At 46.1% G+C, this 22647-nt stretch overlaps 1 protein-coding gene and 1 long non-coding RNA gene across 6 annotated transcripts in view; one reads left to right on the top strand and one right to left on the bottom strand.

Moving 5' to 3' along the window:
- Positions 1-1219: 1219 nt before the first annotated feature.
- Positions 1220-15395, bottom strand: LOC134731743 (uncharacterized). The gene is made up of 2 exons (XR_010114287.1): positions 13820-15395; positions 1220-11602 (listed from the first exon to the last, which is right to left on the bottom strand). It is a non-coding gene; the product is annotated as an uncharacterized lncRNA (long non-coding RNA).
- The window catches only part of LOC129457607 (uncharacterized), a 167982-nt gene continuing 152657 nt past the window's right edge, over positions 7323-22647 (top strand). For 2 of the 5 annotated variants that reach the window (XR_010114284.1, XR_010114281.1), the window contains exon 1: positions 13263-13739. Coding sequence is in view for 2 of the 5 variants with exons in the window: in XM_063612281.1 (XP_063468351.1) it covers positions 7477-7519 (43 nt within the window). In the remaining 3 variants the exon portion in view is untranslated. Of the gene's footprint in view, positions 7520-12759; positions 12995-13262; positions 13740-22647 lie in introns of those variants that run through there. The other 3 variants (XR_010114282.1, XM_063612281.1, XM_063612282.1) reach the window with 3 other exon arrangements.

Below are 22647 nucleotides of genomic sequence, written 5' to 3'. Positions count from 1 at the left end.
TTTCTAGCACAAGCCCAATAATTTAAATTGTCATTGAATGATCTTTTAAAATTAATGTCTAAGAATTATAAATGGGTCTTCTACTGTCTAAATTTTAAATCTATCTTATCTATTTTTTTTTTAATTCAGCTATCTTATGTTCCAGATATGCTAGGTTTCAATTCTTTCCCTAATGGGCTTTCTTCATAATTGCACTGATGAGTATTTAAGCATTTATGACAGGCCAGCCTTAAAGAGTGAGTTTATGTAGTACCATTATGTTCCCCTTACTGAAGTTAGACAACAAAGAGTATTCCCTCCAAACGTGTTCATTAAGATTCGTATCTGATCTGAAAAGCTTGAAGGAATTGTGGCTAAAGATTTGGACATTAACACATTTATAACCATCAATACATTAGCCTGGGCTCATTTTATCAAATGATCTAGTCATTACCTTGGGAAGCAAAGAGCAGGACCCTAAAAGATTAGATGAAAGGTAAGCTAAGTTTGTTGATGATGGAGAAAAACAAATAAAGCTCAATACACAATACGTGATGAAGACAAAACTATTTTTTGCTCAAAATTTTAGCCATCCTAAACCATGGTTCTCATGTGTTTTTGTATGAAAGTATAAATATTTCCTTGCTGCAATCGAATCTGAGAGATTACAAAGCAGATGAATGTTATTTTTCTAGGGCTATGATACATTACATTTCTCTTATGTGGTGCTGTGATTGTATCTCACTGCTGATTGTGTCTTACCAGACTTTGTGCTTTCCTTGGTTTTAAAAGTAATGGCAATGGTAAACACATCATAACAATAGCTTTAAAATGTTTGTATTTAGTATTATGGTATCAGCTATTTTAATTCGAGGATAACCTAATAGTAAATCGAATGTGACTGTAAAACAACATTTTAAAAAATAGCTGCCATTGAAGACCTTCTTTGGGATGGCACACATAGTTCTGAATGTCTGCAACAGTCAGAGGATATGATATTCAAATTGGCATATCATCCTCAGTTGAAGGTGACATCTTCTGCTTTTTTTTTTTCCAAAAATACCATTTTAAGGAAAAAATAAACTAATGAGGTTCATTTTCTCATGTGCCTCAGAAATAGATTCCAATGACAAAATGAATGGGAGGAAGAGAAAGGGAAAAAGGATGAGGAGGAGAAAAATGAGGATGAGAGATAGAGGAGGAAAAAAGGAGGAAGCAGAGAAATAGAAGAATCAAAATATATTGTAAAAAGACACTTTATTCAAATAAGTACATAATCTCACAGATGAATACTTTCCATGAATATTCTGACACATTTATTTAAATTTTTGAAATTTTACTTTACGCATGTTATAATGTAAAATAGAGGATGAATCTCTTTTTATAATTTTATCTCATTTATGTTAAATACAAAGATATTCTAGATCAGAACTAACAAGATGAAAGTAATTTATTAAAAGTATGAAATTTAATTAAAGTATTATTTAATTTTTTGTGTGTTGGCATGATTGGTCTATTACCAACAACCTTCAAGGAGCTCACTCTTTTGTAATCTTTATTCCTGGTGCTTGATTTCTTCTTTATATCAATCCATTATGTGTTTCACAATTCTAATCTCAGATTTAAAAGATAAACAGTCAAAGGGAGTGGCAAAATGTTTGAATTGCTTTCAGAGTTTTGATGGTATGACCCAGAAGAGATAGAGATTGCCAGAATTAACATAACAGAGGATTCAATGTGCTTCTGTGAGAAGCATTGATTGGGGTGGGAATACAAGTCTGTTTCAAGCTTTCTGTACTGGTAGTAACTACTCACAGCTTCTACTCTTGCTTCTTAACCATAGCTTTCCTTTTTTTTTTTTTTTTTCTTTCCGGGGCTGTAAGATTTTTATTTGATTTCCATAATCTTCCACCTGTATTTCCTTTTTTCTTATAATGAAAAATTTCAGTTCTGTAAGACACCAATATAATGACTTACTTGCTTTATCTCATAATATATAAACAGTTGCAAAATATGAATTACTGCAACTAGCAATATGATGATTGCTTAACAGCTAAAGATTATTTTTAGGGGTTTTTTTTTTGCTGTGATTATTTCTTAAGGTATATAAAGTCAAATTACTACACAGCTTTCCTTTATAATGGGCAACCAAGTACCATAGGTTGAAGGGCTACTCTTCAGCAGTTATAGCCTTACTTGAAAACCCAGCTGACCTCTGCTAAGAGCTTCCACTTAGTGGTTGGTAGTTGTGTTCAGACTCTGCCTCTGCCACTTACTAGCTCTATTCCTTTGTGAAAGCCATATAATGTCTCTGCCTCAGTTTTCAAATTGGAAAGAAGAGGAGGAAGAAAAACAGAAGGAAAAACCCTATTTTACATGGTTGTTCTCAGACTGAGTAAGAAAAAATATATAAAGCATTTACCTCAATGCCTAGAGCTTAAAAATTGTTAAGCAAATGGTAACTATATTATTTAGCTCATGAGCCAAATTCTTTCCAGATAAAATTTTTAAAAATCAATAGAAATAAAACTTGTCACGTAAAAACAATTTTCCACCTTCAACAGAAATATATGGGCAGGTAAATTCTGTCTTATGCAAACTTTTGTGGTTCTTTAAAATTAACCGTAGGAAGAAAAAGATTTACAATGTATTTTTGGGGGGGAGGGGCGGGAATGGCAGTGAGGGAGACAAGAAATATGTAGGGAAAATCATCTTAGAAAAAATAAAGCTTCTTAAAATTGATCTAAAGCACAGGAGGGAAACTGAGGCCAGGAGATTATTACTCGTCCGCGCTCACATGGTGGGGTGGGGCAGCGTTCTCCAGGGTTTCGCCTTTGCGGAAGACCCGCTCCACCTTCTTTCGACCCAAGTGCCCTTGTCGGGAAGAGTATGCAGTCCTCAATGCCTGGGCCAAGCTCACAAGCCCTCGTCTGTTCCAGGAATTCCAGTCAAAGCTCAGTCCTCTCTCCATCCCGGGGCGTCCTAAGCGCGTCTTTGAACCGCAGTGTGGAGTTTCATTCCGAAAGTCCTCCTTAAAGAGCAACTCCAAGGATGGGCTGAAAAGCACATAGAGAAAATGGAACAGTGCGAAGTTGGACGGTCCGTGCGGGTGGCAGCGCCAGTATGGAGATGAGATGCTCACAGGACAGTTTTTAGGCCGCTCACAAGGGTTTTTTCTTTTTCTTTTCTTTTCTTTTCTTTTCTTTCTTTTCTTTCTTTCTTTCTTTCTTTCTTTCTTTCTTTCTTTCTTTCTTTCTTTCTTTCTTTCTTCTTCTTTCTTTCTTTTTTTTTTTGAGACGGAGTCTCGCTCTGTAGCCCAGGCTGGAGTGCAGTGGCGCGATCTCGGCTCAATGCAACCTCTGCTTCCCGGGTCCCGGTTCAAGCGATTCTCCTGCCTCAGCCTCCCGAGTAGCTGAGATTACAGGCGCGCGCCACCATGCCCAGCTAATTTTTGTATTTTTAGTAGAGACGGGGTTTCACCATGTTGGCAAGGCTTGAACTCCTGACCTCGTGATCCGCCCGTCTCGGCCTTCCAAAGTGCTGGGATTACATGCGTGAGCCACCGCGCCCGGCCTTACAAGGGTTTTTGAAGGCTCCGTTCCCGAAGACTGAGTGAGGTATTCCTCACTCTCTCATTGAAAAGTTGTGTAACAGGAATCTCAGTTCATGCCGTTTGATTCCCAAGACTTCTCCAAGCCGCACTATACAGCAGGAAAATCGACTAATATTACTGCTCAGATTATCATCATCGTGGCCATTTAAGATGGAATGCGACATCAAGGGTAAACTAGGCATTGAAAAATTCACTTTCAGACCTCCGTTCCGTGCCTCAGTCTCCGGCCGGTCCTTTTCCCCATTCGCCATTCAAGCACTAAAATTTTGCAGTTTGAGAAAAAGAAAAGTGAGGAAAACACAAGAGAAAAAAAAACGCGAGGTTTTTTGGGTTCTTTTTTATATATGGAATAGCTTATATAGTCCAATTTTGTTTTCTAAATCGCCCCACACATAAAATGTATAACTCTAGCCAAGACGAAGGAAAAAAGAAATGTAATAGTTGGGAGCAGAGAGAAATAGCCAGCACCACCCGCCAGCACAGAGCCGGGGCGCGGAGCCTCGGGTCGCCCCCTCCCGCTCCTCTGACCCGAGACTCGCCAGGTCTTGGACGTCCTCAGCCTGCGACACCGTTCCCAGGACGGCTCATCACCTATTATCTCGGACTGCAGATTTTGTGTGTACATGTGAAAATTTTCCGCAAGAAACTGGGAAAGATTGTCGATCCTGTTCCCAGCGTGTGGGGGCTGGTGGGGGGTTCTTGTCTGTCTTTGAGTCTTTCCATCCGCACCAGCAGCTGAGGGACAACAGGGTGGGGGTGGGAGGGGGAGTGTAGGGGAGACGACTCCGGGGCCAGGTTCTAAGAGACTCTGGGAGGTAAAGTGTTCAAGTCCAGTCTTTTCTAAATCTTACTGGGGGAAAACTCTGAACAGGAACCATTAGAGAAGAAGGCGACCCCTCTAATAACCCCTATAATAACAGGACCCGGCTGCTGGGCATTGTCAACCGGGAAATAACTCGGTCGCTGCTTTTCTGGCGAAGACGTGCCATAGCCTGGGATAGTAGCCTGGGGTCACAGGGCCACACCGAAAGCCCTCATCTCTCTCTACCTTCTCTCTGCAGAAAAAGCGTGAGGCTGCTCCTCATTGGCACCCACTTAGAAGTTGGTTGATGAAGACTGCAGTGCGCACCCCCAGCAAGGGTAAAACTGGCACATTTGGGCCTGAAATGGGGTCCTCGGGGCCTGGTAGGCTCAAGTATGCCCTTGGTAAGTTCCAGCTTACAGAGAAAAGAAGAGCGTTCACTTTGTTTCTGGTGGCAGGGTGAAAAGGGCAGCTACGTGGCCAAAGGCGAGTGCCCAAGTTTGCAAGGACCCAAGCTAATAGGGGCTCTGATTTGGAGACTGCTGGAACTTGAGCAGTTTGTTCTCCACTTCTGGTCCTCTTGCCTCAGGTGTGCGCTTGCCTGGCCAACAGGAGGTGGGTCCTTTTTGTGAGCCCCAAATGGTGCCAAGAGTGATTCGCGCCACTTTCCAGGGGCATGGAGGTTAAGCAAGGCCGGCAGGAATGTTAGTGAATTCTTGCTTGGGGGTCCACATGGTTTTGTTTGTTTTGTTTTTCTGACTCGATTCCAAAGTTGGTGGATTTTTCTGCTCTGGGGTTACAGGGAGCTCCCGGGGCGCAGTATAGGGAGGGTCAAGGAAAACTACTGCTTTCCCATAGGCGGTTGCTGTGTGAGTCACGTCTGGGCTTTTTAAAATTGAACGTTGTTTTGCTCGCTGTTTAGTTTTCTGAAAAGACTGTTTCTTAAACTATTGCAATTCAGTTATATCCATTAAGATTGTATTTCTGTTGTAACATATATTTAATGTTTGGCTTTATAAATGCTATTTCCCTTAAGCAGCTCTCAGTCCTTTCTTTGGACCACAATAAAATACAGCTCTTAGAAATCTTCGGTTTCCCTGGGTTCATTTTCATCGCGTGTTCCTCATCCTGCCAGGTTACACGTTTTCCCTCACTGCGAACTGTCAGCCTTATTCCGAGTATAGCCACCACTGACTTCTGATCCTGGACGGTGTCATTCACCGGGGACCCTTAACGTCTCCGGCCGAGAAAGGAGGGGACGGTAGCTCCCTCTCTCGGCGGAGCTGAACCCCTACCCCCTCCATCCTGTGACCCGAGCCTACTGTGAGACCCGGACACCGCCAAGTGGGGCGACGTTTCGCTCTTACAGCAGCTTCCCTACCTCTGCTAACTCCCAGGCCATTTCCGAAGGCGCAAAGGGGAGAAGGAAAAGTTCAGAGAGCAAACATTGCTCTCTAGCCTCCCCCAACCTCCAGTTCCGCTCTTCCTTCCCCTGCTGTCCAAACTTTATACTGTCCACCAGGGGAGACTGCCCCCCGACTCGGCTGTCCCTCACTAACGCGGTGGTCCCCGACCTGGGGTCCCAGATGCACTTCCCGAGGCACGTGCGGGCGCAACAGGATAACTGCGCTCCAGGCGTGGAACCCCAGTCCTGAGCGATGTGAAACCAACCCCAAGCGGGCTGTGCTCACAGTTTGGGAAGAGGCAGTGTCTCTGATCCCCCATATCCACCCCTCCCCTAACCCTTGAGGACAGATTCGGGTACCGCAAAACCGCCAGGCACAGAAGGGAGGAGAGCTGGGACGGACAGGCTACTCCCGGGGAGCGGATCACCTCCAAGTTCCCGCTCCAAGCGGCTGGTAGCTGCTAGTAATTCAGACTTCTGCCCTCGAAGGAGGAGTACCAGGGAAGAAAGAGACTAAGAAATCCTCAATCGCCCGTAGAACAAGACCCGGGAGGAAGGGCCCAAGTGAGCGCGGCCGTCGGCGAGGTCAGCTTAGCCTCTACTGGACCGTGGAACCCTGAGCGCTCAGGCTGTGGGGTCGCGGGATTTTACTGGGCCTCGCCAGCTTCCACAGTCTGCTGCGGTCTGCGGAATGGGGAAGGATAAAATACAGACTTTGGTTTATTTTAAAAAATGGTATTCTGCGTGAACTACCAGGTCCGTGGTTTGCTTTTGGCCCTTGCAGAAGAACCAGGAAGATCTTTCCAAAAATTTCTGCACCAGTTTATCTAACTAATGAAATAAATGAAGGTTAAAAAACCAAAACAGATCATTTTCTCCTCCTGGCCTTTTATTTTATTTTTGTTAAGCGAAGGGATTCTTTTGTTCTTATTTTTGTCTTCTTATTTGCCTGAGGGGTGTGAACTCAGGAGCATCTGGACCTTTCCACACATCATTTGCTCCATTACTTTCTTGTTGTTGACCCAACTAAGCTTTTTACTTTTTTTTTTTTTCAATTCTTTACAGGAAAAAAAAAAAAATCTTGGGAGTACCGATGAACTTTGTTTACGGAATAACATTCCGACTCCTTCCCCTGAATGGCTGGTGCCTCCGGAGCTTTGAAAGCCCTGCTTTTCTCTAGGTTCAGAAACCAAAGTTATTTACGCTCACTTCTGAAACCCTTTCCATATGTTCTCCTTCTCTCGCTGGAAAAATTGATAAGTAACAATGTGTGTGTGCACGCGCGCTTAAATTGCATTTAGATTTCAGATACATCAGAAGAGCTAAGGTCTTTGCTCGACACCACTTGCTGATTTATCTTTCTCCCTTAAATTGGGGACTCGTGTCCCTCCCTTGCACTGGATTCAGAGGAGACACGCGAGCAGCTGCTCAGGAAAGAGTTTTATCCGCTACACGCTCACTCGCGCTGCATATCTCCTCATGTCCACTAGAGGTCACTGGCCCCTCGCGGCTCGCGGCGCTACCGGCCGCCTCCCGCTCCTGAAGCTCAAATTAGCCGCGCGTTAATTAACACCCGAGTCCATCAAGGCGCGTTTCTCAGTACAGTACTCCAGCAGGGCTTATATAGACAACCCAAACCCAGCCAAAGCAAACCTCCCCAAATCCAACATTTCCTGCATGTCCAAAATGGGAGACAGGCGCCTGAGTAACCCGGGGCAAGGTATAGTGCCATCACGCTTTAACTTTTGTTCTGTGGGGCTTGCTAAGTTGCTGTGAAGATAACATTCTCTGCGAGCGCAGGTTCGGCGGGGCCCGACTCCGTTCTCCAGCTCTCCAAGGCTGGGAAGCGTGAGTTTTGGCCCCCGCAGCACACTGGTCCTCCGAGCGAGTTTCTCCAACACAGTCGCTACGGGGAAGAGGGGCGCAGGTCCACACCGTCCTAGGCGCACAAGAATGTAAAAGGAGAATATTTGTTTAGGATATGATGCACAAGAAAATGCCCAGATGTGGAGAAAAGAAATATAAAATATGACGTTTCTCCTGCCTTTTGATGAGAAATGGGGAAGGGGCGGGGGTTGATGGTGGAGACGGATGCCCGGAATTGACTCTGGTGATTTTAACGCGGGAGCGAGGGGGGCGCCTGCGATGTCCAGAGAAGGTCACTGCCTCTTGCTCATTGTGCGCGCGCGCGCGTGTGTGTGTGTGTGTGTGTGTGTGTAAGGTCCACACGAAGCTTTGGGTCTAGCTTTTATTTTATTTTATTTTATCTCAACAAAAGTCCAATAAGCATTTCCCACTATGGACTGGGAGGAATTAGTCACGTCTCCAGGGCCTCAACGAAATCCTTAAGGACTGCATGAAACCAAGCCCGAGTTACATTCCAATAGCGCTGTCCACGTTAGTGATATTTGTAAATCGCCATGACAAGTCCCTTTGACATGGTGCCCTAGTGAGTGGAAGGGTCGCCTCTAGAGCTCCTAATTCTTTTGAGAAAAAATCTTGGAAACATTAATTCGCGTTCTAACAAAAGGGTTTGCAAGGCTCGGGGTCTTTTGCCTTAGCGGGGAGCAGGAAGTTTGGGGAGGAACAGTGTGGATTCCTAGGAGTTTGGGGGCTGACCTTTTTTTTCATGGGATCATTGGTGCGGACCCCAAAGATCGGGACGGTCGGGCCTTTACTAGAGAGGGATCCAGCGTGTTAACCACCATTTGCCCCAACTGTTCAGCCGTAGGCAAAATTAGCCTGCCGCTCCCTCATTGCGGGATGGGGCTTCTCCTGGGTTGGTTTAACGATGGCCGATTAATGAAGCCATTGTCCGCCTTCAGGGGAAAGCAGCAGCCGGGGCGGGTTATGGGCCGCGTCCACGTGTCAGGCCACGCCGCAGGCACCTCCAAGGTCCGCATCAATAGCACCCAGGGGGCGGGCGGGAGTGAGAGTTTCCGGCAGCCCCGCGGCAGGTGAGTCCTCCGCTCGTGACGGGGTCGGAGGGGACACCCCTGGAAGCCTGCCCCAGTCTGGAGCAGCAAGGGGCGTCCAGTGCTTCCTGATAAAGCTCTGGGACTTCGAAACTGCGGCTATTTTTTTTTTATCGCGGTCCCAAATTATTACGGAGCCACCCTTGGAGCATTCCCTGCAGAATCCAATCCCTAACTGAACCCCAACGAGGGGCCGCCCCGCATCCCACACTTCGTTCCTCTTCCCCTTTGCCTTCGACTTGGGCGCTACTGAGCCGGCGTTCCAGGTTGGAGCAGTAGCCAGAACCTGATCTAGCTCCAGGGCGGGCACAGGTGTCAGCTTGAACTGGCATTATGTAATGGATTTGGCAGCCCTGGCTCTTACCAAACGGAATTAAGAAAGGTGGGGCTTTCCTTTTCTTTTCTTGACCTTTTCTTTTGACTACATCTGGTCAGGTGTACTCGATCCGTGGCAGCAGGTGTTATTGCAGGAAAAGACGAAGCGGAATGGCGGCAGAAGTCAAAGCACTCCCAGGGAGCGGCCCAAAACAGGCCCGGGGGCCCAGGGAAGAGCCTCAGAGACCCTTCCCTGAGCCACTCACCTGAGGCCGTAGCTGCAGGCGGCCTGAATTTCAGGCGCAGGGGACGAGGAGGGAGCAGCCCCTGCTCCCTTTGTTTTCTGGCCAAAACCCCTCTGGTAGAAACTGTGGGGCTCCCTTCTGATTACTATTTGCCTTTTATTAGCCTACCTATCACCCCACGAGTGTGGGAGAGTGTGAGTTTGGACCCAAAATCAGGACATTCTAGGTAAAATATCCTTGCAGGCGACAGAGAGCCCTGCCTTCATCTCAGAAGCGTTACCTGCGAGCAGCCTCCGCCAAGCACGTCTCTAAAAATTAGCCAAACGGAGCCCCCCGAACCCCTTCTAAGCTGCAAGACCACGGGGCTCTCGTCCAGGAGAATTTTAAAAAACAATTTTGGTAAGCTCTAGAAGGGGATTTCATATAGTCAGTCTCCATTTTATTAGATACAAAAGAAAACAGAAATGATAACATCTCCCTCTCCAAACCGTCAGTTTACTTGTGGGTACCAAATTACTGCCATGAAGAAATTTGATGCTAAGGGCTGGTTTGAAGAGACCTAAGAGACTTTCGTAGAGACCTAAGGAAGTGTTTGAGCCTTAAAAGTGAAACGCTCAATTTTGGGAGTAGGCTTACCTTTAAATGATAAAAGAGAATAGTTTTTTAAGTACCAATTCAAAGACTAAATTTGAGTCTCTGAGTTGAGTTCTAAAAGGAGCACTCATTAAAGGTGATAAGAAGATTTAAAACAAACATTTGGAGAGTTGTGGCAAAAGAGGCTGGTGTCTACATGGTTATTTACAGGTGATGTGTCATGTATCCAGACTCCTTAATTTGGACTGGTGAATTCAGCCCAAAACTCACACCTATAAAGACTTGAGTAACAGCTACACAAATAAAAATGTCTCTTTCTGGAGCAGCTTCCATTTGCAGAGGCTGCTGCCAGGAAATCTGGTGAATCCTTTACACTGGATATTTACATGGGCCTGAAGTGCCCCAGTACCTGTGTGTTAATTGTAGCACAACCCCATGCAATGGCTACCTATAAATGACATTTTTAAAAAATATTGTAAGAGATAAGCAGGGAGAAGACTAATATCTGCCAGGAAATTTTTTAAAACAAAGTTCAAACTAGCCCCATTAAATATGTCGTGGTCAAAACTGTTTGGTGGTGAATTATTTTTGCCTTCCCTGCTGTTGCCAAAGCCATTGATGATCATAGGAGACCTCAGCGAAAGCAATCAGGAAGCAGCACTCTCCCCCACCTTGTTTTCCAAACGCACATGAGTTTCTTCGTGAATTCCATTTGCTGGATCTCCTCTGCCAGCTGAAGATCCTGTACTGATCTGGATAGGGACCAGCCCCCACACGCAGCCGTCTGTTCCTGAGCAGAACTTGGAGGTGTAACTACATTTTCATGCCAACAGGACAAAATGATTTCGCTCAGAATCAGGTTGTGTTTTCAAGTTACCTTTCCTGTCTAATCACGTGGTGCTTAAAAGACTGATAACCTTAAAGCACACTCCTCAGTGAGGGCACCATAGAACCTAGTTGAGCTTTGGGAGCTTTTCTTGAGTACTTATAAAAGATTCCACACCTTCCAGAGGGGCAGGTTGGAGGTTGTTGGGACATCAGCGGCTACTTGGTGTCTAATTCAAGCCTTCAGGTGTTTTACTAGTTAACAAGAGTAAATTTCCCAGGTTGTAAATGGTTTAAGAGGGGAAAAAAGAAATGCAAATTATCAAATTGTCTGTTTAAAACATAGTTTTGCAACTGCTAAGTTGTACTTAAACATAACCCCAAATTTCTTTTGTCCTCTTCAAAAATAAATTACTTCTTTTATGTAATTGTTCTGTATATCAAAGCTGTACCTTATTGAACCCCTCACTTTCCTCCATGCAACCCAATCCTGAGGCCTCATTAAAACACTGGCTAATAATTCTAAAGAAAAAAAGGCAAATTCTCAAAAATGTTATTCAATATGCAGGGCAGTTTAATCAGTAACTGTTAAACAATGAAAAGTGTTTTCTCTCCACCATGCCATTGTACTATAGCCTGAATGTTGACCTTACACAAATATCCATTTTTCAACGTGTGGCGATCCACCGAGAACGAACTCTTGGCCTCAGAAACTGAGTCTCAAACACAGCGAATTCATGGGGGTGGGGGTCCCGATGTGTTTGGAGTGTGTGCTCCAGACACTGCGAACACCGGTGCGGGCTGGGCGGGGGTCTGCGTGCTCTTTACTTCCTCTCTTATCACTGTTGTCTGAAAGAATTTTTAAAAAACCACCTGGGTTGGTAAAATATGATCCTCATTTAATATAGTGCGTAACCGGCTCGTTTCGCTGAGAGGATTTTTTTTTTTCCTACAACTAACATAATTTTCAAGGAGCAACTTCTTTTCGTTCCATTTTCCTTGAAATCTATGCTGGGCACAAACTAACAACATTTTATCATTCTTATTCTGAAATAAGATTTGGCAGGTAAGTGAGTCCTAAAACATGCCAAATGTCCAGCAATCTACCGTTCGTTCAGAGATTCCTTATGCCACCTTTGTAACTGTGTAGCAACAGTAATCCCTTAATTAAGTATACAAATGTACAGTTCACCAACCCATCTAGTGGTTTCACTGGAGTGGGAGAAGGGAGATGGTTACTGTGACATCATTGTTATTATTTAAACTGCTAGGGGAGAATATAATTGTTAATAAAAGCCTTCTTCTCCACGCCCCTCAAGGTTCCCTCCCCCCCTGGCATTTTATGACGTGCCATCCACAATGAATGTAAGTAGAATTATGTCGATCCTGGGAGCCTACTCTCTAAATATAATGTCGCACAGGTCAGCAAGGAAATGCAGAAGAAAATTACTGTATTTAGGGGTAGTTGTTTGAGAAAATATATATTTACAAGTGTGGGGTATCGGTATTAAAACTTTGTCACTTTATGAACGTGTGTGTGTGTGTGTATGTGTGTGTGTACAGAGGGAGTTTTATAAACGGGTTGTGTGCATCCGTTTTAGAATCCTCATGTTTGTACTTTAAAAGGCTGCCATGTAATCATTCCATGGGGCTGGTTTAGTGCATTTAACAGAGAACTAATGGCTAGTCTATGTTGAAAAGCATCGTCCTATTTTTTAATCCCATCACGTATTGAAGCGGTTTTGTGACAGTCTGCGGCTTTCACCTTTATCCATCGTGGATGCTCTTGTTCGAGAAATCCATTCCAAGCACTTTTAGTTCCTGATCATTGCTAAAATGCTTTCACTTCTTTCTATGCAACTATTCTTTATTTTTGGCCTATTTTCGTCAGTCTTAGCAATAATGATAAACAATCCTTGCTGCATTGAAACTCAGTTGAAATGATCCGGTGAACCCCTGCCCTGGTCCTTGCTGCAAACTGTAATCTCAAATACTGAGTATGGTCGGACTTGGTCGTGGGATCCAAGCAGCAGGAGACCGAAGCTACTTTTTCGTTACCTTCTTTCTAGCCTGGAGCGCGCGCGCTATGTACACATACATACACACAGACACACACACACACACACACACACCCCTCGGTAAAAGCAAGCTGAGATGAGGTGAGGTGGTGTTCCAGAGGGAGCCTGGGCAGTGAGGAAACCGACGGCGTGAGCAGCGCCGGGACCAGGGGCTACGACTAAGGTGGGCGCCCCGCGTCCAGGGCGAGGACGCGCGGAAGCTGCACGAGCCTCCGGGGCTTGTCTGAGATGCAGAAGTGGATGACGGGCTCCTGGGAATGAAATCAAAGTTCCGTGGAGCTTGGAGCTCTTAGACAGCCACGCTTGTCCGAGCTAAGAGCCCTCCGTGGTTCGAGCTCGCGCGTGGAGCGGCCTCCAGCGCTCGGTCTGCTCGGGTAGAAGCCCATGAAGGGGGTCCCGCGGCGCTAGCTTTTGTACGGCCCCGCCTTGGCCAGCCGTGAGCTGACGCACCGGCTCCCCTGGGACGCTGGGGGCGTCGCACCGCAGCTGGGTGGGGAGCAATTTATTCCTCGCCGTCCCATCCCAGCCCATCTTTGGTTACTCCACCCTACCCCTCCCATCCCTCCTCCTCCTCCTCCTCTTCCTCCTCCTTCTCTAACAACGCCCGCACTACCTTCTGATTCTCCACCTCCTCTTCATCCTCCATCCCCCTTTTACTTCTCTCTCCCCCTCTCTCTCCTCCCTCCCGCCTCCTTTCTCCCTCTCCCCCTCCCTCTCTCCTCTGAATAAGCAAGCTTTTGCCTCTAAAAGTCACAAGTAATCCTCGTGTGTGACAGAGAGAGAGAGAGAGAGAGAGAGAGAAACGAGCTGGCGGAGACGAGCAGAAGGCAGGAGGGGAAATCTGGCACAACGGCTGGGAGAGGAAACTTGATGCTTCTGGGCCACCATTTGCCAGGGCCTCGCTCGAGGTAAGTACACTGGGGGCCCGCGGAGTCCGTACCTGTCAGGGTCCAGTCCCCGCCCATAGCCGAGAGATGGGCACCCTTACCTGGGCTATTCAAATAATGATCAAAATGGAACGGGGATGGGATGCGGGTGAGGGAGTGCTCCAGCCGGAGGGCCCGGGGCCCAGAGGATGATGTGCGCCTGGAAGCTTGGACCCCGGGCTCTTGCCCCTGGGCACCTTGTGCCTCCAGCCAAGGTTCCGAGCGACTGCGGGGGGCTCCAGCTATCCGATTTCCCTTCCTAAGCGGCGCGTCCGACAGCTCCATCCTTTACACACCCGAGTGCAAATGAGCCGCTGCTCTGTCATGAAGTGAGAATGAGAGCCTCTTTCAAACCCTAGAAAAGGAAAGTTTGGTAAGGCTGGGGCTGCGCAGATCTGCTGTTCTCTGGAACCTAAACTGGGAACCCTAGACTTGCGCAGAAAATTAATAGTTTTCCATTTTTCTTTAAAAAAAATTACCTTCAACGAAAAATTGTGTGTATTCAAAAAAATTATTGGATTACCATGTCTGATCAGCTGCTGATGACCTACCAATAAGCGTTTTAAACACACATGCACATTCACGCGTGCGCGCGCGCGCGCGTACACACACACACACACACACACACACCAGGGGCTATGTGCAGTGAGGAAGGCCGTCATAAGTAACTAAGAATTCAGAGGGAGTCGCAAGGGCTTTTAAGTGTGTAAAGGCTGTGTACGTGTCCTCCTTGTTACAGAGAGCAGAGGGAGGGGGCAGAGGGAGTGCGCGTCGGCTCGGCGTTTTCGCTGTGCCTGTGTGTTTCGCGTGTTGTCAGCTGGCTCTGGTTTCTAAGCGCTGAGCGCTGCCAGGGGCGGGGGCCAGCATCCACCATCTACCTCGGCACCCTAGTGGTGAAACAGGACTCATTTGTTTGGTGCAGAGCGGTGACGACCTAGAAGAGACTGGAGTGTGGTTAGGTCGGCCCCCTGCCATCCATTACACCTGCGGCAGATGGCTCAAGTGGTAGAATGGTTTTGTTTGCCGAGATCAAGAAAGGAGGAGGGGAAACCTAGAGCCTCGCCTCACTCAAAAGAAGTACCATAAAGAGCTAAAGAAATGAAAGAAGCCATATTCGTACCATCAAAAGCAAGAATGTTGCTGCCTTCCAGGAGTGAACCTGGACACGTTAGTGACTTTGGCACCTGGCCCGAATTGATAACGACTGCATTTTAGAACCAACATTTTTCAAATGTATTTTTGATGAAATGCCTACTCCTCCCTACACACACACACACACACACACACACACACAAAACACACACACCTATCTCTAGGCAGATGCACACAGGTGTCCTTGGAGCTCTACTCCCTGAAGCGAAACGTCAGTAAAATCCTGCGGATTTCCAGATGAAGGAAGCCTCTTCTCTCCCCCCACTTTATTCAGTCGGCCTGCTAGCTTCCACACATAAATCCCCTCTCGCAAGACAACAACCTGGCTGGAATTTAGCCAGGTGTCAAATGTATCCATCTCATTTTCACATGCAATAATGTGCCTTTCTGATCAATCTTCACATCCTTGCATCCATTCCTTCCTCACTGCTACTCAAGAAGCAAGAAAGGAGCACACACATCCTCCCAGGCAGTCCAGAGGAAAGGCAGGCGTGACAAAGAACACAGACACAGTCTAATGACAATTTAGCCTGCCTTCTATTCCTTAATTTTCTTGTTAAATAAGAGGAATGAAAAGAAAAACACATTGAGGGAGACCTAAACAGAAAGCCTTGTAAGCCTTGTCTCCTCCCTCACTTCATACAGTCATCACGATAACACCCGTACACAAATTACATTTATGAATATGCTTATTCACATTTTATGTGAAATAAAAAATTATTTTGCTGGCCTAATTTTCTGTACTAAACAGTAAACATTCCTTCTACTAGAGTTTAATACACTAATGCTTTGGGGGTGACCAGTATGCAGAGAAATTCCACAATTTTTGAAACATAAATTCTATTTTTCTATCTTCTTTAATGTCAAATCAAGCAAAGAATATCAAACAATAAGAGTCCTTTCTAGCTAAGATTTTGGAGTCACAAATAAACTACATCCCGAAAAGCCAAAGGAAAGGAAAAAAAAATCAACCCCTGCATTTATCAGGATGCTTTCAATACCCAAAGACACCTCTGAACTGGGTTTTGTTGATGGGTACTTGTTGTGTGCCCAGTGTTAATTTTTTAATAAATATTTTCCTGTTCTATGAATGTTTCCATTTTCATAAGGAGAAAGCTGACTTTGAAATGCAGTGGGAAACAGGATTTGTCAAGAAAAAATGCCAGTAGGATATAGCCCAATTTTATTATTAATAATATAGGTTTATTCATATATCATACAAACTGCTAAGAGTCCCTTCTTCAGTGTGAATTCCTGTATTATCAGGACACAGTCAAATCCACTTGTATGAAAATTTAAAAAGAAAAAAAATACTTGCAGAACAGAGTTGAAGTACAGGTTTCCTGGGCCTTTTAGTGATTTCTTTTTAAGAGGGAGAGAGAGGGGAACCTGACCTAAAACTATTGGCTTTAGAGACACTAAAAGCTTCCTATTGTATTTAAATAAAACAGAATTAGCAAACTTTTGTGACTGTGGAGAACGAAGACAAAAATTTAGTCCTAATAAGGTCTCCCACCTTCCAGGCAAAATCTTTTAGACCCTAGTTCTAACCAGTATATAAAGCTAAGAAAAATAATTTCCAAAATGAACTCTTGAAATTTGAATGGAAAAAAAAACTGTTTTTAATTCTGAGGTTTGTTAATAAGCAATATTTTACATAGAAATCTTAAGGAATGAAATTAGCTCAGATACCCCAGTGTTTCAAGGAAAGGGAATATGTTTTACTTTTGAGCAGGTTAGTATCAGAATCACACTCAGCCAGGTTTCTTAGGCCCAAATGAGCCTCAGAACCTGAAAAGGGGAAAAAGAAGGCATCTTGGGGAGTAATGGATGATGAGGTTCCCCGCTCCTCTACCCGCTGCTGGGACCAACATCACATCTCCTTCCCATATGAAATGGCCATATGCTATTACAGAAAAGACTAGATAAGAGAAAGTGAATCTGGAATATGTGAATTGCATTTTTGCCATCCCCAACCTTGCTGAGCTTTCATCAGACCTGCCATGCCTTCACAACCTCTCTTACCTTCCCCAACATAAGCCAACAACCGAAGCCATGTCGCGGAAGATATATATGTAAATGTATGCACACATGTGTATGTGTGTGTGTATATATGTACACACACATATGCATATACTTTATGTATATATTTGCTTTGGTATATATGCTTTAAATATATGTATTATATATATATATATATACCTGTAGTTCTCAAAAATATCACCAGTAGCCCAAATTTGCCTTTATTTCAGAAGTAATTAAGAAGATTGTAATTCTTAAAGAAGAGCTACCAAATTTCACTCCCTGGAGGCAGTCTCAGGGCGCACTAAAGGTGCCCGAAGCTGGCTAGCAGGAGGGCTCGGCCGGTTCGCGTGCCCGGCGCCAACTGCTGCCTGTGAGTCTGTGTCCTTGACTCACTCTTTTCCCCGCTTCAGGGAGGATAATGAACTCTTTTCTTTTCCTAATTTGTAAAGATATCTTCTTTAGTCAGTGCTGAACTGGGGAAGGCGGTGAAGAGGCCTGGGTCATGAACCTGAGGAGGTCAAGGCTCCGACCTCTTCTTGGGTCTCTCTCATAAAACCAAGGGACGGTGGGCAACTCCGTCTGCGGGTTTCTCCGGTTCCCCAGAAAAAATGGGCATGCGTGTGTGCCTGTGTGTTCAGTTCCATCCTACAGTCCTCCCAGGGGTCTCCAGAAAGCGTGGCTTTGTCTTCTCCAGGGCGGACGAGTCCTAGAGCAGTCCGCAGAGCCTTCAGTGAAGTTTCCCGCGGCCTCCCAAGTCCACGGAGCCGGGCACCCCGTCCCAGGGCAGCCCTGACGGCCCAGGCGCGGTACCCATGCTGCCAGTAGGTGTCGCTATTCCCCTGCCGGCGGGAGCCAGGAGCCCCGCGCGGGCCCCCAGCGCCACTCAGCCTTCGGCTCCCGGCAGGTTCGCAGACCCACCGGAGCTCCAGAGAGAGGGCTGCTCTACCCGCCCCCGCCCCGGGACCGTGCCCGTGCTCACCTGGCCACCACCGTAGCGACACTGCCGGCCTAAGGAAGTACCTTCGGGGAGAGAAAGGAGAGACGGGTCTGTTGGGGCGAAACATGGGCCCCGACGGAAGCGGCTCCAAGCCGGCTTCTCTCGTGGCTCCCAACACTCCCTCCTTTCTCTTCACGTGCCATGGGCGGCGGTGGAGCACTAAGGGCCTCCTGGTAAAATCCGAAGAAGGGAGATTAAACTGGGTTCCATATGGGCTTTACGAATAAACAAGGGGTTGAAAATCCTAGCTTCGTGGGAGCTAGCTACAGAAAGAGTGGATTGGTTTCAATATTCTTGCCTCAAAAAAAAATTTAAAAAAAAAAAGGAAGAAGAAGGAGAAGGAGAAGAAGCAGAAACAGAAGCAGAAGCACAAGAAGAAGAAGAAGAAGAGAAAGAAACCTAGGCCTGGCTACATGGACGGGCTACATACCACCTTGTACACACATATGAACGCAGAAGTGCCCGGTAACCGCGATCGCCGTCCCCTCCCCAGGCCCAGGAAGGAGCCCAGTATTTGGAATGTGGTTGTCTTCCCCAAAAGCGTTGCTTGCCAAATATTATTTCCTCTTGGAAACCTAGCAGTTAGCGAATCTTTGGAATCTGCATTGAAATGCTAGGTATTGAGAATTCTGCGCCCTTCTCTGGCGTCCTGCGGCTCCCTGCCTTCGGCCTCAGTGTGCCGCGAAAGAGATTATTAATTAGAGGCGTTCTTTTTGTATGTGTTTCAAAAGAAGGGCGTTTGGCTTATGAATACCTAAAGGGACATTTACAATGGGTACATCCTATAGGTGACTGGAGATTTTAGTATGATTCTGATTGTTTTGTACAGGGAAATCACTGCTCTGATTTGAGGATAGGGAGAGGGAGAGTGCGTTGAATAGGCTAAATTCAGAATCAGGTGTTATTCAGAGTTAGTTTGCAAAATGGAACTGGCTATGTGTTTAAATTAACGTCTAAAATCATATCTTCAGTCAAAATGTGACATTTTGCAGTAAAATTTTTAAAAAGATTCACATATTATCTGTAAAATTTAGGTAAAAGAAATATATTTGTGAAGAATAAAAACGTAACAATAAAATTTGAAACAGGAAGAAAACAATTTTTCACTTAAAGTTCAAAATATTTTGGAACACCTTTTGTTCCTGGCCCTGGGCCACCGTCTCACCATTTCAGAGGACGTGGTTGGACAACTGCCGAGTCGTTAAGGCAAGCCTTAATTTTCACCTTGAGGTGGCCAGCATCATCTTTAAATGTCATATACTTTTCGCTATGTTTCATAATGAGCTTCTTTCTGCTAAGTCCTGCTAAGACTCTGCTAAGTCCTATATCTGTTATACAATTCTAAATAATTATTTCTGATTGAGACGGCAAATTAATCATTCGGTGACGTGGTGGTGAGGGGAGAAACACGTGTCTCATTGGAGGTTGTGAAGTTCAGTGAGGTGGTATTTTTAGCTTGAAAAGTCCAAATTCAGATATTTGGGTATTTCTCCCCCTCCCACCGATTCCCCACCCCGTCCCCATTTTACTCTCTCTTTAACTCAACCCTTTGGGTTCCCTTTCTCCTTTTTCTCTCCCTTTCTCGCTCTGTCTTCTCTCTCCCCTTTACAGCGCCTCTCCCTTTTTCTCTCTCTTCTTTACCTCTTTTCTTCTCTCTCCTCTCATTTGTTGTCTGATTCTATGTCAAGTTAATATAAAAGTAGCAAGTGGGAGGCCCAGTACCCTCAGCAGACCCTCTCTCCACCGCGCGCAGGGCACTTTGGGGAGTTGTCTGTCGCTGCCAGGTTACCGGCCAGAGTGGTGGCTCTTGGTGCAGGGCATGCTGCTCTCGGAGGAGTTGGGGTCTGCGCGGGGTTGCGGGGCTTATTCAAATACCTCCCGCTGCTGCTGTGATTCGCAGGGACTCGGCCTCCATATGGTAATGCGGGGCGAGGCGCAGAAGGGAGGGGAGGGGAGGATGGGGGTGAGGGCGGGGTGGGAGGGGGCTCCGGCACTGCGCGCTCGGCTGCCGGGCTGGGACAGAGCACCCGGACCCGCGGCGGCAGCGACAGCGACGCTACCCACCCTCTTCCCCAACACCCACCTAGCCAGCGAGTCACCGAGCCACGGGCCCTCGGGGTAAGCCACAGCGCGCACACGGCAGCGACGGTGACGGTTCACACGCTTTGGGTTACTACCAAGCGCCAATAAGGGAGATTAGAAACAGAAAAGGAGATTACAGCGAGATCAGAGATAAGAGGTGTACCTCTCTGTGTTCCTTGTCACACAGCGCGCGCGCGCACATACACACGCATCTGTACACACATGCATGCTCAGACAGCCGTACACGCACGCGTTCCTTGCTACTGCCATCTAAATATATGCACCGACACTCTATGCCCTGCAACGTGGCTGGTGTAAGTTTGTCCTGATCCTACATAAAGGCAGGCAGGTATGTGCGAGAGTCCCGGCAGGAACAAACAGCCACGCGCAGTTTAACTGCAGCCAAACTCAAAGAGACCTTGAGCCTGCCGAATTGTTTCACTCAGCCAGGTGCCCCCCAGAAACCGGCTATTCTGCAATCAGTTGTGGAATCCTGCATAAAATGTGCTGAAAATGTATTTTAGGAAAAGTAATATTGCTATATATGGCAAGGTAAAGGCGAACCTGAAGGATGAGTGTGTTTCTGCTTTTTAATGTCATACGTGTAGCCATCTGACCACTTTTTATTGGGTGACATATCATATGAGCACTTTGGTGTAGGCTTGGAAAAACTACAGCCAGAAGTAAGGCTGGAAATTCCATAAGAGTTAAGGGTGCTGAAAATGGATGCTGGATAGTCCAGCATGAAAGATGGCATACCGCTTTAGGTTTGAAATAGGGGGAAATACATGTGAATATACATGAAAGCCATTGGGGAGGGCTGAGTCTTGGCCTGAGTATCTGTGCAGGTAAGTCATTCATAAGAAAACTAATTACCTGTGCATGTACTTGGACTTGTTTAATTGAATAAGCTGCATGTGTGCATACTTGCTGTTCTTTGACGGTTTGCAATTATAGATTGAGTCTCTTTTAAATGATAGCTTGGGGGAAATAAAAGGTGTAAAAAAGCCATCGTGCTGCATAGCTATATTGCCAAGAAAGAGAATCCGATCCTATAAACAAGATTATCATTGCTTGAAATCTAACTCAAGGCCTATATATTTTAAGGCACATCAGCTGGTTTAACATAGCCAATTGTTTTATTTGTGTATTTGCTTTCATTTCAAAGTCAGGAATCAAGGATGCTTTTCAGTTAAGATAATGTGCCTTGTTTCCAGCCATATTAAGATAAAAATGAAACTCAGTAAATTTCGAATGCAGCTAATAAGGTACAACATACAACATGGTTGAAAATGTCTTCCTTGCAGAAGGCTGTCCATTGCTGTGTCTACCCATTTTAAAATATATTATTTTTCAATAAGAAATGCTAGAAAGCAGTAGGGCGGGGAATGCCGCACCTCTCAGGCAATCAGCACAAAAATTCTTCAGAAATCTTTGGAATCACTTCACTTATACATACATTATCTCGAAAGCACTGGCCCCGAACTGTGTTTCTGCTAATATGAAGTTAATCAGACAATCAAACTTTGAGCCTTGAGCAATGGGCACTACAGCCCATCAAGGTATGTCAAGAAAGAAAAAAAATGTGTCTTTTCTTTTATGACCAAACCAGGAGGTTATACAGCTGGCATTGCATACATGACAGATGTGCATATTTGTAACCTTAAATAAACAGAAGCAGGTAACTGTGTATATTATCTAGCAAGAGATAGCAGCAGACACTCGCCAAAAAAGACAGAAAGGGACAAGAGAGACAGATAGACATAATAAAATAACAACAATAAAAAAACCTCCAAAAAAAAGAGAGAAAGGGAACCAATAAAACGACAAAACCTGAAATTTTCGCGAATTAAAAAATGCAAATATACTTTACATATGCATCAGTATTAAAAATAATACACGCTGGAACCAACAGGAGCGAGAGCAAGAAGAGGAGGAGGAGGTGGAGGAGAAGGAGGAGGAGAGGTGGAGGAGGAGGACGAGGAGGAGGAGGACGAGGAGGAGGAGGAGGAGGAGGAGGAGGAGGAGGAGGAGGAGGAGGAGGAGGAGGAGGAGGAGGAGGAGGAAAGAATGGAGGCGCCGCGGAGCCCTGATTATGCATGGGCTGGAGCTGCCTCCTCTAACCTGTTCTTCTCCGAGCCTGGCAGCCGGCGGTCCTCAGCCGCCCACAGAACAGGAGCCGAAACAACCGTTCTCGAAGGCTACAGCGTTTATTTTTCTCTTTTGGGGGGTTTTGGCGGTTGTTTCAGGGGCTCGCCAACTGGCCCCTTTAATTAAAAGCTTCAATAAAAGGCGATCGCGCCAGGAATTCACCCGCTCCTCTTCGCGCAGGATTTGCATATTTTTTTTAATGCCCTAATTTCCTTGATGTATGTAAATGTAGCCGGACGTAGAGGGAGACAGGGAGCTGACGTCAATGGACGTGACCTCGCAGCTAAACCTTGAACGTGAAGCCGGGATGGGGGAAAACACGGAGCGGCAGCCGGCGGAGCCCGAGAACGCGGGCGGCGGCGGCAGTAGCCGAGCCCAGGCCGGAGGTGCCAAGGGGCCAGTGCCGGCCCCGGGGGAGGACAAGCCGCCGCCTTCTTTCTGCACCGCGCGGCTCTCAGACTCGCCAGCCTTCCGGCCGCACAC

The sequence above is a fragment of the Symphalangus syndactylus genome, chromosome 11 (genome assembly GCF_028878055.3).
Source record: "Symphalangus syndactylus isolate Jambi chromosome 11, NHGRI_mSymSyn1-v2.1_pri, whole genome shotgun sequence".
NCBI lineage: Eukaryota > Metazoa > Chordata > Mammalia > Primates > Hylobatidae > Symphalangus > Symphalangus syndactylus.
This window is presented reverse-complemented; position numbering and strand designations above follow the sequence as displayed.